The 16,283-nt window shown below is 44.6% G+C and overlaps 1 protein-coding gene and 1 pseudogene across 1 annotated transcript; one reads left to right on the forward strand and one right to left on the reverse strand.

Moving 5' to 3' along the window:
- Positions 1 to 949: 949 nt before the first annotated feature.
- MUC21 (mucin 21, cell surface associated) lies at positions 950 to 12,323 on the reverse strand. The gene is made up of 4 exons (XM_073877648.1): positions 11,816 to 12,323; positions 11,266 to 11,340; positions 1,471 to 2,474; positions 950 to 1,138 (listed from the first exon to the last, which is right to left on the reverse strand). The coding sequence occupies exons 1-4, from the start codon at positions 12,321 to 12,323 to the stop codon at positions 950 to 952; spliced, it is 1,776 nt and encodes a 591-aa protein (XP_073733749.1).
- An 896-nt stretch (positions 12,324 to 13,219) lies between these two features.
- Positions 13,220 to 15,896, forward strand: LOC141370110 (gamma-soluble NSF attachment protein pseudogene; annotated as a pseudogene).
- Positions 15,897 to 16,283: the final 387 nt, after the last annotated feature.

Below are 16,283 nucleotides of genomic sequence, written 5' to 3' on the forward strand. Positions count from 1 at the left end.
CCATGAGATAATCTCTGTGTACCACAGGCCTAAGCAGTGAGCATGTAGAATCCTGGCACCTGCCCTCCCTTCTCATCTCTCCTAATTCAATTCCCCTATCAGTCTGGTGAGTCTCAAAAACACAGTGCTCCTGGGACACCTGGGTGGCTCAGATGGTTAAGCGTCTGCCTTTGGCGGATCGAGTCCTGCATCAGGCTCCCTGCTAGGCGGGAGGCCTGCTTCTCCCTCTCCCACTCTCCCTGCCTGTGTTCCCTCTCTTGCTGTGTCTCTCTCTGTCAAATAAATAAAATCTTTAAAAAAACAAAACAGGGGCGCCTGGGTGGCTCAGTCATTGAGCATCTGCCTTCGGCTCAGGTCATGATCCCGGGGTCCTGGGATCGAGCCCCACATCAGGCTCCCTGCTCCGCGGGAAGCCTGCTTCTCCCTCTCCCACTCCCCCTGCTTGTGTTCCCTTTCTCGCTGTCTCTCTCTCTGTCAAATAAATAAAAATCTTTAATAAAAAAAAAATAAAAAATAAAAAAACAAAACAAAACAAAAAAAATCACAGTGCTCCTGCTTGGGGAAAGAAAGATTAGAGAAAGGGGACAGGTAGGAATGAAATCTCTGGATTTTACTGTGGAGATTTTGAATACCAAGTGGGTTCCAGCATGGAGGTTCTCTCATATAACAGGGAAATTCAACTCGGCATTGTAGACACTCACTCATGTGCATACACAGATTCTGTCACATATTTTGTTTGTGTTTATTTCTTAGCTAAATGACCAATAGAGTCTCCTCTTTCCACAGTTTAGTAAAAGCAAGAGACAGGGAGTGTCTTCCCCAGGGCTGTCAGAGACCCAAACAAAGCTGGGAGGGGACCCTTGGGGACAAATGAAAGGACACTCAGGTCTCTGGTCTCCCAGGTTGGCTTTCTCCTTGAAGAAGGTAGCACTCTGGCTTCAGGGGCCATTCAGGGCCCATTGTATCCCCTTCTCATCTCCATGGCTATTGAGGATACTGGTCTCCTCCAGAACCGGTTAGAGCTCCAACTAGGCCTGTGGTGGACTCCGTGATTCCCTCCAGGGCCCGTGCCAAGGTTGGGGCCATGGGGGCGGTAGATAGCTGTATCAAAGACGTTTCTCAGGGACAGGGAATTTCTCTAGAAAAAGAAGGGCAAATCATTTCAGAATCATATCCCCTTGTCCCGAGCTTTAACATGGACTCCTTCTGGAATCTTCTTCCCCTTCATATCATCTCCTTCACCTAGTACTCCTTCCTCTAGACTTTATTCCTTCTTTTGGTCTTCTTTTCCCTCAGCACATTGATTGACTCTTCCAGTTCTAACTTGCTACTTCTCTTTAGTAACATTCTCCTGATCTTTCCTTCCTTCCTACCCACCCCCCAACTTGGTGGCCCTCCTATTCATACCCCATTTCCTTATGTTCCTGCGACTCCTTCCCCCAGACACTTTCCTACATATTAGGCACTCACCACACAGATGAAAAGCCCAGCAAAGAATCCCACAGCCACTACAACCGAGACCAGAGTAATGAGGAAGATTTCCCAAGGTTTCAGGGACCCACTAGGTGTCACTTCATTCACTGGAATGGTAGCAGTCGTGCCAACACTATTGGAGGTTGTGTGTGTTCCAGTTAGAGAATGTGTGCTAGAGCCTCCTGTGATTGCACTGGATGCAGTGTTGGCAGCTGTCCTGGTCCCACTGGAAGTCACACTGGATCCAGTGTTAACAGCTGTGCTGGTCCCACTGGAAGTCACACTAGATCCAGTGTTGGAAGCTACACTGGTCCTGCTGGAGATCACACTGGGTCCAGGGTTGGTAGCTGTGCTGGTCCCATTGGAGGTTGTGCTGGATCCAGTACTAGAGACTATGCTGGTCCCACTGGAGGTTGTACTAGAACCAGTATTAGCAGGCATGCTGGTCCCACCAGAAGTTGTACTGAATCTAGTGCTGGAGGCTATACTGGTCCCACCTGAGTTTTCACTGGATCCAGTGTTCATAGGTGTGCTACTACCTCTGGAGGTTGTGCTGGATCCAGTGTTGACAGGGGTGCTGGTCCCTCCAGAGGTTGTGCTAGATTCAGTATTGGAGGTTGAGCTGGGCCCACCGGAGGTCACACTGGGTCCAGTTTTGGTGGCTATACTAGTCCTGCCAGAGGTTGTGCTAGACTCAGTATTGGAAGTTGTGCTGGGCCCACTGGAGATCACACTGGATTCAGTGTTGGAGGCTGTACTGGTCCCACCAGATGTGCTGGATCCAGTATTGGCAGCTGTGCTGGTCCCTCCAGAGGTTGTGCTGGATCCAGTACTGGAGGCTGTATTGGTTCCCCTACTTGTTCCACCAGAGGCTGTGCTGAATCCAGTGTTGACAAGTGTGCTGGTCCCTCCAGAAATTGTGGTGGATTTAGTGTTAGAGGTTGTACTGGTCCCACTAGAAGTTATGCTGTGTTCAGTCTTGCCTGCTGTGGATGTTTCACCTGCTGATAATCATGAATGATGACAAACACATAAGGAGCATAAGTATTTTCTGGTTTAATGCTTGTTTAAATTCATTACATGGGTAATTCTATTTGATGCTCACTACAGCCCTATGAACTAGATACTATTATTATCAACAGCTAAGATGAAGAAATTGAGGCTTAGAAATGTTAACATTTGCCCTTATTTATGCAGATAGTAAGTAGTAAGGAGGAATTTGTACTTAGGGTACTGGATCTGCACTTTCAGCTACCATGCTAAATTGCCTTCCCCACCCAGCCCCAATACCAGGGTTACATAACCTAGTTCCACTGGTAGTAAGCTTATTCCATATTCTACTATATAAGATCCAATACAGATAAGAAGTATTATAAAGGAATTGCAAAGCCCTGTGAAATTAGTATATACTGATTAATTCATTCTTAAAGTAGTATTGCTCCCTTCCAAGAAAATATTTTTCAGTGTTATTCAGAAAACATCTACATCTGAATTGTCTGAGTAGCTTGGTAACAATAAAGGCAAACCATTCTAGATTAAATGAATCAGATTTTGAGATGTGACCTTCCAACAAGGGCTGGGTGAGTTTATATGCTTTCAATTTCCAGGGGCTCCTGATGTCTATGGCAGAGGCTGGAGAAGCACAAGTCATATGTAGCTTAAAAGTATTAGATCTCCCAGGATAAGGGGCTGTAAGGTATAGGGAATCTTTTCAACCTTCTTGGAGACTCAGACAGAGTTAAGGTTGTGTCTGTTTTTTTGCCCCTCACAACACTGAAGGACAAAGATACTCAACCTCCCCCAGATAACCAAAATTAATTTGTGGCTCCTTTTACCACTAACTGGAACATGGGTGCCTATCAATTCATTCCACACATGTGTATTTTTTCCTTGGGCGTAATTGAACTAACATAGGGTTAGAGTTTTAGCTCTATTTTGGGAAGGCCCCCTATTATCAGCTGTGTGGTACAAATAGGCATTAAGATCAGAATCTTGAATAAAAATAAAAAGAAACTGAGATGACCAAGAGTAAGAATGACACCACAGTCAAAGCTTCCCATTCTTAGTAGTTAAACCCCCAGCCAGGGGCGCCTGGGTGGCTCAGTTGGTTAAGCGACTGCCTTCGGCTCAGGTCATGATCCCAGGGTCCTGGGATCGAGCCCCGCATCAGGCTCCCTGCTCAGCCAGAAGCCTTCTTCTCCCTCTCCCACTCCCACTGCTTGTGTTCCCTCTCACGCTATCTCTCTCTCTCTCTGTCAATTAAATAAATAAATAAAAATCTTTAAAAAAAAAAAAAACCCCAGCCAACCACACAGGTTATTATCATTTTATAGATGCAGAAACTGAGGCACAGAGAAATTAAACAACTCACCCGAAGTACACGCACACTCTTACAGTGGAGCCATGATCCATACACAGGCAATCTGAGACCAGAGTGTACAGTTTTAACCACTGTGCTCTGACTGCCTCCTGGGTGATACCTAGTTAGACTGAAGTGATTGGGGTAAAACAATGATCCCCACTCTATGGAAGAGAACCAGAGCTGGTCCTAGCAGTGGTCAGCATCTCCCAAAGCACCTTGAAGGTTCTCAGATCACCCACTTTTAAAGGAAATCACTTACCAGTTTCTAAAAGTAGGAGATGCAATAGTAACCAATACTTAAGGAGGATGTTTCCTTTCTGCATCTTTATCTGCCTCATTGTTGGAAAGTATGATGCCCGAATCCCAGCTGTGGCCAAGATCTAGAAGGCAAAGAACAGGATTCTTGAAAAAGGAGAGTTCAAGGTGAAGAGATAAAGACTGGAGCTTCCAGGAGCTTGGGTCTCCTAAGTACTTGTTCTTGGGAAGAACTTTGAACTTGGGTAGAAGACTGGAAGCCTGGGTTCCTTAAGCTTCCTCCATGCAATGTTATTGCCTTTTTCTTTATTATGGAAGAGCTGCAGGGACCTTTATAGCTTCATATGTGTTGGGGAGGGGTTGGGAAGTTGACTTGTTCTTCTGCCAACTATGAGCAGTTAAAAAAACAATACTGAGCTTGAGAAGGAATAGACTAGGGTCAAGAGGAAGGTGAGAAAGGAGAATGACATGATCACACTAGGCAGGGCACTGGACTGGCTGGATCAGAGCAGGAAGTCAAACGGTATGAGGAGATCAAATTTGTCAGAGTGGAAGGGACCCACCCTCTAAGGCAGGGATGGGGCCAGAAACCTGTTCTACTGCAAGACTTTGTTTCCTGGTCAAGAAGTTCTGTGTGCCCGCTTTGGTAAGGAGTGAGCTAAGTGGGTGGTACCCTACATCTCTGAAGCAAATGGGAATGGGAGACTCAAAAGAGAGCAGTAACTAGGGGTCTGGGCTTCTGGGTTATAGGCAGAAGACAGAGCATTGCTGGGTATGCAGTAGGCACTCAACAATGCACATTGAATAAAGAGGGGAAGAGAGATCCAGGGGTTGATGAAGCCATCTTTGGGGTCTCTGGGGCATGAGGGCTGAGGGCATGGGGAGTGTTGAATGTGTAGAAGAAGCCATCTGTCAGACTCATAGCAGGTGAAGGGGTGGTATAGGGTCCCCTTCCGATCCTCCACCATAGGAATTTCCCTCTTGTTTGTTTTCAGAGAAATCTGCTGGACCTTTTCTGCCGGAATCCTTCAGATGCTCCTTCTCATCAGCCTAATGAAGCATCTCTCAGTAGGGTATACCACAGATAACACGTTAGGAGACTTCAAGTCTGTTGGGGGAGGGAGATATATAGTCTTCAAGTCCTTTAGAAACTTCATGCTGGTCTGGACAATGTAACAGCAAAGGACACACAGTCAACTAAACAAGTATGACTGAACAGACCCAAATGAGCAAAGGGTTTTGGGAGTTCATGGGGAAGGCATCTTGTGGTCAGGGCCAGGGGGTTGATAGTTGGGAGTTTCAGGGCACAGTCTGTGTGACCAAAGTCAGCTGTCTTCATTACTGTTAATGAGAAGCTTTGTGGAAGAAGCAATATCTCAGATAGTTTTTTGTGTGTGAATGAGTATTCCCGATATTTAAGACCTGTTTGAAAGAAGCAGGAGGTAGCTGGAGACATAAAGGAATTTATGAATGAGTCTGAGAGTCAGGAGGGGACGGAGTGTGCTGGAAAAGGCTAATGCAGATCTGCCTAGCGGCTGTGAGGCTGAAGCAGTTCCTGAGGCTGAAGTGTGAGGAACCATTCAATGACTGGCTGGGCTTTAGACTCCTAGCAATTGCATTTTATGGCTGACAGGCCAAAAGCACTCTAAGAAATCCTTTTTTTCTTCTTCCCTCTAGAATTATTTGGAGGCAGAGGTCCTGAATTCAAGTCCAGATTCCACCTTCTAGACATAATCCTAAAATTTTTTTGCATGCATACTTATCAGAGACTATATGTAATTAGTATCTTTACTGTCCTTCAAAACAACACAAGAACCTTGGAACTTTAATTATTACTACCCAATTCCCAACTCATACCCTAATCTTATCAAGTTGTTTTAATTCTGTCTTGGTTTTTAATTTCATGAGAGATTATTGTTCTCTGCTTACACACCATAAGCCAGAACATAGTCATACAGACAAAATAAGCTGAGAGACTGGAGAATATGGTGAGTAGCCGAGTGGGCATGTGCTTGACTAAAACTTGAGAATATGATTGTTGAAGATGGAGAATGGATATTAGTGGACAATCAGAAAGCTATGACACACATTTAAACCTACGTGCTTTATATTCTGTATTTAATAATTCCAATACCTCCAGTTTTTGTGGATCTGATCCTGCTGTATTGTGTTTTGTTTCTTGCTGGTTTTCACTGATGCTTTATGACTGAGATGGTTTTACTAGAGGTTTATGGCTGAGTTTATTTTTCTTGTGATGTTATCTGTAGAAGTACTTTGAAGCCTAAGATGAGGGCATGATCTTCCACAGAGAATTTGCATGTTTTGGCCAAGCATATGGATGGATTACCATTTGAGGATTCTCATAAATTAAATGATAGGCTTGAGGTCTTTTGAATAACCCATGATTTGGAACTGCAAACCATGTAAAATATTGTTAGTTACTGTAAAACTAACAATTGTAATAATAAGTTACATATAACTTGTAACTTGTGGTTACAAGTTATTTCTCAAGAGATACTTCCTTCTCTCCTCCCTCCCCCTTTACAAAGTTTAGAGACAGGTGATTTTGCTTGCATTTCCTTAGAGGAAGAGTGGGTTTATTTTTAGCTTACACTCCCTGAAGTTTTCAGATTTATGGGAGGGTCTACTGCAAGAGTCCCCACCCACGCTGGTCTGACTGAGGCTGTACTACTTGAAGATTAAGTTCACTGGGTTTGGCAAATGTTGACTTGACTTAACTTAGTCTTTAATTCTAGCATTCCTTACTTTTCCACCAACTCATTGATTCATTTTTTTTTAAATAATGTTTTTATTTTATTTTATTTTATTTTTTTTTAAAGATTTTATTTATTTATTTGAGAGACAGAGAGAATGAGAGAGAAAGCACATGAGATGGGGGGAGGGTCAGAGGGAGAAGCAGACTCCCTGCTGAGCAGGGAGCCCGATGCGGGACTCGATCCAGGGACTCCAGGATCATGACCTGAGCCGAAGGCAGTCGCTTAACCAACTGAGCCACCCAGGCGCCCCAACTCATTGATTCATTTAAGAAGATATTTTAAAAAGTCATCTATAGTCATCCATTCCCATTCAAGTACTGCCTAGAAGTTGACAGCATTGTGTATTTTAAGGCGGATGTCTCGTTTTAGAGAAGATGGATGCCCTGGTTATTAAAGCTGATTTAATCAATAAAATCCACATATTATCAAACAAAAAAAAAGGTTATTAGTCCACCATTTTAAGTTTTTCAGGGTATTTTAAGTCAATGCACCTAGAGCATCACAGAGCCAGAAATTTAAGTTCTCACTGGATTGGTTTGAGAAAAAAATGATAGTGTATTTAAAAGCACTAGCATGGTGTTTGGCACATAGTAAGCATGGAATTATAAAGGGCAAAGGAAAAACAAAAAGAAAAACATAAAAACATATATATATATATATAGTAGCCAGTGTATTTTAGGATTTCAATTTGTACCACATCCCAGTAATTTTCTCCTTATTGTCACATGGCATTTGGAAGAGACAAAGAAGGAGGGAAGAAGAATCTTCCCAAAGATGAAGGAGACCTGGAAAAGAATGAGTGGTTCTAAGATGGTTTCCTGTCTACCTGGTTTGTATGATTTGAAGCTACAAACCTAGACAGATATTAACTACACTTAGTGTGGTGATCATTTCCCAATGTATACAAATACCGAAACATTATGTTATACACCTGAAATTACTATCATATTATATGTCAATTTTACCTCAAAAAAGGAAGGAAGGGAGGGAGGAAGGGAGGAAGGACGAACATCAGATTGGTGAAAATCAGGCTGCCAGCTGGTGTTTGCCGAATGCCCATTGTGTACCTCTCACCAATCAACTCCGTAGTCAGGATTTCTGTCTTTCTCTCTCTTGCGGTCTTGATATCATGCTATGTGAGAAAGTAAAAACCAGACTGAGAAAGTAACAGTCTGCACTGCCATTCCTCAGGCTGGGATGACGACATGGGTAAAGCCAGCTGCAAGGTTCACAGGAAAATATTTTCACCAAAGACACACTGCAGTTGTAAACCTTCATAACAACTCCCTTCTTTCAGTGACTTACTCACTCAGTGATTTTGTCAATGAAAAATGGGATTCTCTAAACTCATAGACTATCACAAGTTTCCTGTTTGAAATTATATTCGTAAGAAGCAAATATCCTATTCTGTCTGGAGAATCTAAGTTAATTTAACACACAGAAGCAGCTTCAGTTTCCAACCCAGGGGCAGATAAAAGTTTCTGAATACAGTAGACTCTTGAGCAACATGGGTTCAAACTCTGCTGGTCCACTTATACACTGAAGTTTTTCAATAAATACAGTATAATACTGTAAATGTATCTTCTCTTCCTTAGAATTTTCTTTTTTTAAGATTTTTTTAAATTTTTGTTTATTTGAGAGAGAGCACGAGCAGAAGAGGGGCAGAGCACAAGCAGGGGGGAGGGGAAGGGAGGGGGAGAATCAGGGTCCCTGCTGAGCAGAGAGCCCAATGCAGGGTTTGATCCCAATACCCCGGGATCATGACCTGAGCCAAAGCCTTAACTGACTGAACCACCCAGGCGCCCCTAGAATTTTCTTAATAACATTTTCTTTTCTCTAGCTTACTTTATTATAAGAATACAGCATAATACATATAACATACAAAATATGTGTTAATCAATTGTTTGTTATTGGTAAGACTTCCAGTCAACAGTAGGCTATTAGTAGTTAAGTTTTTGGGGAGACACAAATTACACAGATTTTTTTACTGTGAGGGATGTCAGTGCCCCTAACCTCCACCTTGTTCAAGGGTTGAGTATAATAGCATTCCCCATCTATTGTAACTTTGTTGTCTCCAAGGAAACTGACTCCACTTCACATTCTGGAGCTCCTGTTGACCCTTGTACTCATCCTGCTTTGTTTTAAGCTTACTAATACTCTGCTGCATTTAACTTTTAACTCCGCTGCATTTAACCAAAACTCTTAACTCTGCTACTTTTAACCAAAACTCCACACTCCCCTAACACTATAATGACTGTTTTCCTTAGTTTGGTACAAAGCTCCTTAGTCCTACTCTGGTGTACAGTCTCTCTTGTTGCAATGAGCCGATAAAGCTGATTTGTGAGGCTAGAGGTATGCTCCTGATGCTCTTATGTTGACTGGGCTAGGATGTGTGTGACCCTCCACACATTGCTCTCTAGTTCTGAACATCCTAGTGGTCCATTTCTCATTATTCTATTCCTACTCATGATCCATCATGTAATTAGTTCTTCCATCTCTACTCACAGTAACTTACCAGGAAAAAACGCAGTCCCACTAACACCAATACCCACCACAACTACAGACAGAGAGATGAGGATGATGCCCCAGGGCTGCAATATCCACTTGGCTTAGTCCCATATTGGCATTTGGCTCATAGTAACTGTCTCTGTGCCCGTGGTGACTGGGTCTATTTTATGTGAGGTGGTACTGCTTCCAGAAGTGGTGGTTGGCTCCTGGGTAGATCTCATCCCAGTGTTCCTGGTGTTTGGAACAGAGCTGATAGATGGTGCTCCAAAAGTGGATGTGCCCGGGTCCAAGGTATTTGGGTCCATCTCATGGACAATATTCCTGGTAGCAGGGGATATGGAGTCCATTGCAGGGGCCATCGTGACAGACATGGGGGTGGTTGGTCTGGTTCCAGTGGTCTAGGTGCCTAGGAAACAGATCACATAGTATGATGCATTTGTAGTGACAATAATTGAAGAGGAGGCAGGTGTACTTAGAGCAGAGGGATTGATCTAACACAGTAATGGTGGTGGTGGTTTGAGAAGAGCTGTTGTGGTGGGAGGAGAGATGGTGGAAAGTGATTCACCTGAAACCATGAGGGCCTCAGAGAGAGGTGAGTGTCTTAGAGAAGAGGAGGTAGGCTCTGTCCACGGGTGGTGCTGGTGATGGTGGAGACTAAGATTGAGGAGCCGTGACTGGGATTGATGTATTCAATTTTAGAAGTGCTCACCCAAATAGGGAGGGTAGGCTGGGATAAGAGATAGGGTCTGATATTCTTATAATGTGCTCACTGGGTATAAGGACATTGCTAGAGGAAGGGATGATGGGATCAGATTTACTGAGGGGTGAGACAGTGGCCACGGCTGGGAGCACAGGTGACATAATCTCACACAATCATGGTGGTCAACAGAGATGAGGTGAGTGTGCTCGGAACATATGTGGAAGAACCTGACCACAGGGAGGAGGCTGGCCCTAGGGAAGGAGAGGCTGGATTCAGAACAAGGCGGGAGGACCTAATACACAGAGCAGGTGGCATCAGCAGCAAGGGTTGTGCTTAGACTGGAAGTGGTTACACTGATACAAGAACAGTGTCAGTCACTGGACTAGCACCGGGTAGCTCAGGACAAAGTGGGTAGAATCACATCCCACATGAGTGCTGATGGCAAGTGCAGAGGTGGTTTTATTCAGAGCACGTGCCAGAGATGAAAAAAATCATTTTTTGGTCTTAACCAAACTTGGAGCAAGGGTTGGCAAACACCTTCTCTAAAGGGTCATCAGATGTGAATTTTTAAGCTATTTGGGCCACAAAGTCTCTGCCACAAGTATGCAAAGTAGCTGGGGAGCAGCTATAGATATAAAGGAGTACATGTGGCTATATTCCAGTAACACCTCATTTGGGAAAACAGGTAACAGGCCAGATTTGGCCCATGAAGTGTAGTTTGCAGTCCCTGGACCAGGGCTCAATATATTGAAGATGGGATGAAAGTGTCACAGGTGGTGGGTGGAACAGAGCTGATTGTGCTTGGCACGGACATGACAGCATCTGACAAACTAGGGTGTTTGTCACAGAGTTAAGGTGAGTTCCCTCTAGGCAGAAGTGATGGAATATAATTAACGTGTGTGTGTGTGTGTGTGTGTGTGTGTGTGTGTGTGTGTGTGTGTGTGTGTGTGTTGGGGGGAGATACTTACAAAGAAGTGTTTCTGATTAGGTTGGAAATGATGGACACTGGACAAAAGAAGGTGAGACCAGAGTAGAAATAAATAGGATTCAAGAAAAGAGAACAGAAGTATATCTAACAGGAGTGATGGCTTGACTAGAGTCTAGAGCAGAAATGACAGAAACAGGCAAAAAGGCGATGGTTGACACTGGAGGTAAATGTGTGTGCTTAGAGAAGACGTGGTGGTCAGTACCTGATACAGCTGTGTTGGTGATGGACTGAGTAGAAAAGTCAATGGCCTTGATGGGCACCAAGGTAATAGAAGAGACTGTGAAAGTCCAGAGACCCTGGTAGAGACTGTGGGGACCCCAGAGGCAGAGTTAGAGGCCAAGGTGGGTGATGAGGCCAAACCTGAAGATGTGGTGACCTCTGAGGCTGTGGTGGGTCCAGAAGGTGAGGTGGAAGCTTTGGTGTCCCCAGAATCTGTGGAAGAAAATATGGTGGGCCCAGATGCTAAGAAGGAAACTGTGGGGCTCTTAGAAGCTGTGGTTGAGACAGTCAGGGTCTCTGCAGATGCTGGAATTATTGTGGAGGTCACAGATTCTCCAAGTGTCACAAAGACTTTAGTAGATTCTGTCATTGCCTCAGAGGCTATGGTCAAAGACACAGTGCTGTCAGAGAGATCAGTCCAGATCTTAGTGGTCTCAGCAGTGATGGCAGATGCCATGGTGGTCTCAGAGAGGTGGTGGTGGAGGCCATGGTAGTCTCAAAAACTGTGTTCTTACAGACTGTTGTGGGCCCACATGTAATTGTGGAAGCCATGGTGGTCTCAGAGACCTTGGTAGAGGCCCCAGAGACCTCAAAGTCTGGGATAGAGGCTGTCATTGGCACAGATGCTATAATGCTGGACTTGAGGGCCTCAGAAGTTATTTCAGAGACTGGGATAGTTGAAGAACTTATGGTGATTTCAGAGGCTATGCTGAAGGCTGTGGTTGGAACGGACATTGTGGTGGAGGATGTGATTATCTCAGAGGCTGTGCTGGGAGCCCTGGTGGTCTCAGAGCCTGCAGTGATGAGTATGGTGGGTACAGAGGTTACAGAAGAACCCAGAGTGATCTCAGAAGCTTCAGTGGAGATGATAGTGGTCCCAGCAGTGATGGTGGAGACCATGGTGGTCTCAGAGGCTGTTGTGTTCTTAGAGCCTGTGGTAGAAGCTATGAGGAGCAGAGATATTATTGTGAAAAACGTGGTGGTCTCAGGGACTATGCTGAAGGCCACAGTGGACTCAAAGGCTGTAGTAGAGACTGTCATGGGTAGAGATGCTATGGTGGAGGATCTGGTGGTATTAGAAGTGGTGGGAGGGACTATAGTGGAGTCAGAATCTTTGACGGTCTCAGAGGCCTGTGATGGCTTCAGAGGCTATGGCAAAGAATGTGGTGGGCACAGATGCTGTGGTGGTTTTAACAGGTCTTTCAGCAGTTGTGGAAGGCACAGACTCTACAGCTGTGACAGAGGCTTTAATGGAAACCCTAGTCATCTCTGAGGCTGTGGTAGTGGCCAGAGTGTTCTCCAAAGCTTCAGTGGAAACAAAAGTGTTCTCAGCATTGGTGGTGGAGGCCATGGTGGTAATAGAGGCTCTTGTGGTCTTAGAGCTTATTTTGGGGGTAGTCATGGGCCCAGGCATTATTATGGAAGACATGGTTTGGTGATCTCAGAGGCTATGATGAAGAACGCAGTGGATTCAGAGACTGGGGTGGTCTCAGAGGCAGTGTTGGAGAAAGTGGTTGGCACAGACATTGTAGTGGAAGGTGTGATGATCGCAGGGGCTGTAGTAGAAGCTTTGGTGGTGTCCAAACTTATGGAGATTTCAGAGGCAGAGGAGGAGGCCATTGTGGGCACAGATATTAATGTAGAGGGCATGGTGATCTCAGAGCCTGTGGTGGACACAGAATCTGCAGTGGTGTTTGAAGCTGCAGTGAAATCTGTGGTGGCCCTAGGATCTATGGTGATTTCAGAGGTCAGAGTGAAGACTATGGTGGGTACAAATGTCATCATGGAGGAAGCGGTGCTCTCAGAGGCTGTGATGGACACAGATGTTGTGGTGGTCTCGGCAGTTATTGGGAGTGACTGAGGAGAGCACAGACTTAGCAATTGTCACAAGGGCTTTCGTGGAAACTGTAGTGGTATTAGAGGCAGTGTTAGAGGTCATGGTAGGTACAGATTCTGTGATGGAGGGCGTGGTAGCCTCAGAGGCTGTGGTGATGATTGTGGTGGTCTCAGAAGCTGTGGTGGAGACCGAGATCGTCTGAAAGTTTGAGTTGCTCTGAGGCCTGTGGAGGAGTCCATTGTAGAGACATACTCTGCAGTGGCCCCTGAGGCTGTGGTTGTCTTGGTAGTGTGCCCAGAAGCTGTGATCAAGGACGTGGAGGGCTCAAAGGTGGCAGTGGGCCCAGGACCTATAATCCTCCCTAAAGTACATTAATTTTTATTCAGGAATAATGGCACTCACTTTCACATTTCTTTTAAAGATATTTTTTTAAGTAATCTCTATGTCAAATGTGGGGCTTGAACTCTCAACCCCAGATCAAGATTCACACACTTGGGGCGCCTGGGTGACTTAGTTGGTTAAGCGTCTAACTTCAGCTCAGGTTATGATCCCAGGGTCCTGAGATTGAACCCTATGTGGACTCTGTGCTCAACAGGGCATCTGCTTCTTTCTCTCCCTCTGCCCCTTCCCCTGCTCATGCCCTCTCTCTTTCTCTCTCTCATATAAATAAAGTCCCAAAAAAGAAAAGAGTTGCATGCTCCACTGACTGCTGTACTGAGCAAGCCAGCCAGGCGCCCCCACTTGTGCACTTTTTTATGTTTAATTAGGAGCCTTGCACATACCTGTCATTCTTGTTTCTGTTGAGTCAGCAGAACTATGGTACCCAGACTGTAGTTAACCCTGCATGTGGAAGCATGTACCTTATAGGGTGCAGCTATGGTAGTTCTCTCCTCTCCTCTTCTTTTTTTTTTTTTCTTTTTATGCGGATGCCATGGGCATGACTGCTGACTCAAATGTTCTATTGAATGAATGAATCATTTGATCAATCACCTCTGTATTTTTTTCTTTCCTCAAGAATTTTACTAGTCAGGGTCCTCAGTTTTTTTGTTTTTGTGGGGTTTTTTGTCACTCCTATTTGCCTAGGTGAATCTTCTTATTTAACCCATGCTAAGGAGGCAACACAAATAGAAACTGCCTATCATCTCTCGAACACTAAGGATTGTTGGAGCTCAGATGAAGGAGAAAATGTGTTGTTTGAAAACATAGAGGTCATGTGGACAGATCTCCCCAGCAGCATTCCCTTAGCTAGGTGGAAATAAGGAGTAGATCACACTAAAATGGGAGGGCACTTGAGCAGAGACCCTCAAGTGCAAATCCCCCCTTCACTCTTTGGGACTTGCAGCATACTGTCCCTTCCTGAAGAGAGCCCATGGGTTGTTATGCATGAAATGAAGGCCAGTCAGTCTGTAAATTTTGGATGAGGCCAGATGTTGCAGGCTCTCTTTAGGCAGTCTGGGTCAGAACTAATGTGTTAGGCAGTTAGTAAAAGTTCTCTCAGTAAAGAGACACAGGGAGATGGTAGGGGAAGATCCTTGGGATGATGTCTTTCTTTCCTTTATTTAATTTTTAGTATAAAGTGCTAGAGCAATGGTAGCAGTGGGAATGGATTAGAGAAGAATCTAGGAGACTGATCTAAGTTTCTCTCTGATAGGCATTCTCTGTGTCCAGTACTTCTCGTTCATTCAAAAATATTCCTTAAGGAGCTTCTGCAAGGCATGTGGCATTCCAGGCATGAGACATAGTGGTAAAATATAGGTATGACGCTTATATTCAAGTAAGGGAGAAAGACAATGAATAAGTAAATAGATAACATCAGAAACAAACAAACAAACAAATCTATGAATCACTAACTAGGGCTCTTTCAGGGCCCAAAAGGAAGAGGCTTTCTTGCCCTTCACGTGAGGGACAGACTGTGGAAAGATGGCTCAAAAGAGAAATTAACATCTTATCAAAGCAGAGATACACCTGAAAACTGCTTTTTTTAGTGGAAGCCAGATTATGACAATGCCACTTCTGAATATGGAAAAACAAAGCTTCTGAGCAACAGGCATAATGCTGAAGGACATGCAGAAACTAGCAACTGATGGGGGCGCCTGGGTGGCTCAGTCGGTTAAGTGTCCAACTCTTGGCTTCAGCTCAGGTCATGATCTCCTGGGTCATGAGATGCAGCCCCATGTCAGGCTTCCTGCTCGGTGAGGAGTCTGCTTGAAGATTCTCTCCTCTGCCGCTTCCCCCACTCATGAGAACAGCACTCCCAGCACAGCAGGCCCTGGAACCAGTTGGAAAGCTCATAGAAAATGTAGATCTGGAAAAGACTGCACAATTCTATCAACAGCCAACATGTTTGAAAATGAGGCCCACTTCAACAGGCAGTTGAATGCTTAGGGAAGGCCTCTAGATTGCTGGCACAAGAATTGACCAGGCAGCACTCTATTCAGAAAAGAGAACATTTATAAGGACATTAAGATTTATTCAACTGGTTATAAGAAAACAGTTGTTCAAGTCTTAGTTCACCTATTCGGAAATGACTACATGGCCACAGGGAAAAGTCTAGCACATTAGGGGCCCATGGAGGTTGGAGCTGTGCTGCCCTAGAACAGCTTCTGGAAGGGTATGAGCAGCAAGACCAAGTTGTAGCATCAGACGTCTGCCCCCACCCACGTTTCAAGTACCTGGACAGCAAGGATGCAAAACAGGGCCTGAGTGTGGTGATTCTAGGAGGGGGACTCAGGAAGAAGTCACCAGCAATGGTTGCACAACCATGCACATGCACTTAATACCACTGAACTGTGCACTTCAAAAGGTTAAAATGGTAAATTTTAGGTTATGCGTGTTTTACCACAATAAAATTTTTGAGGAAAAAAAGGAGGAGGAGGAAGAAGAAATCAGCAACAACACCACAGGCTGAGACTGATGGTGTCCCCACCGCAGAGCTGATGAAGAGGAAGGTGCATATTTAGAAAACTCTGTTAGTATTCTGCTTTGCAAAAAAGAAAAGGAAGAATTCTGACATGCCAGTTCATGGACTTGGAGCATGTTGAAGAACATTCCATACTTCACTGCAGCTGTGGCTGGCAATGCTAATAAAGACTGATTTTTAGTTGCCAATTGCCTAAATCACCAGTCTGCACCTGCTACCTGTGAAACTTTTTTTCTTTCAATAA

This window comes from Callorhinus ursinus, unplaced genomic scaffold (assembly GCF_003265705.2).
Source record: "Callorhinus ursinus isolate GAN/ISIS: 27379988/994484 unplaced genomic scaffold, GSC_fseal_2.0 scaffold26, whole genome shotgun sequence".
NCBI lineage: Eukaryota > Metazoa > Chordata > Mammalia > Carnivora > Otariidae > Callorhinus > Callorhinus ursinus.

Coding starts and splice junctions, on each gene's coding strand:
- MUC21 (XM_073877648.1), bottom strand. CDS start 12,323: ATGACAGTCTCTACTACAGCCTTTGAGTCCACTGTGGCCTTCAGCATA. Junction 11,341..11,815: donor CATGGCTTCCACAATTACAT/GTGGGCCCACAA, acceptor GGACTTTCACAG/TCTCTTCTATTACCTTGGTG. Junction 2,475..11,265: donor CACCAACACAGCTGTATCAG/GTACTGACCACC, acceptor GATTATCAGCAG/GTGAAACATCCACAGCAGGC.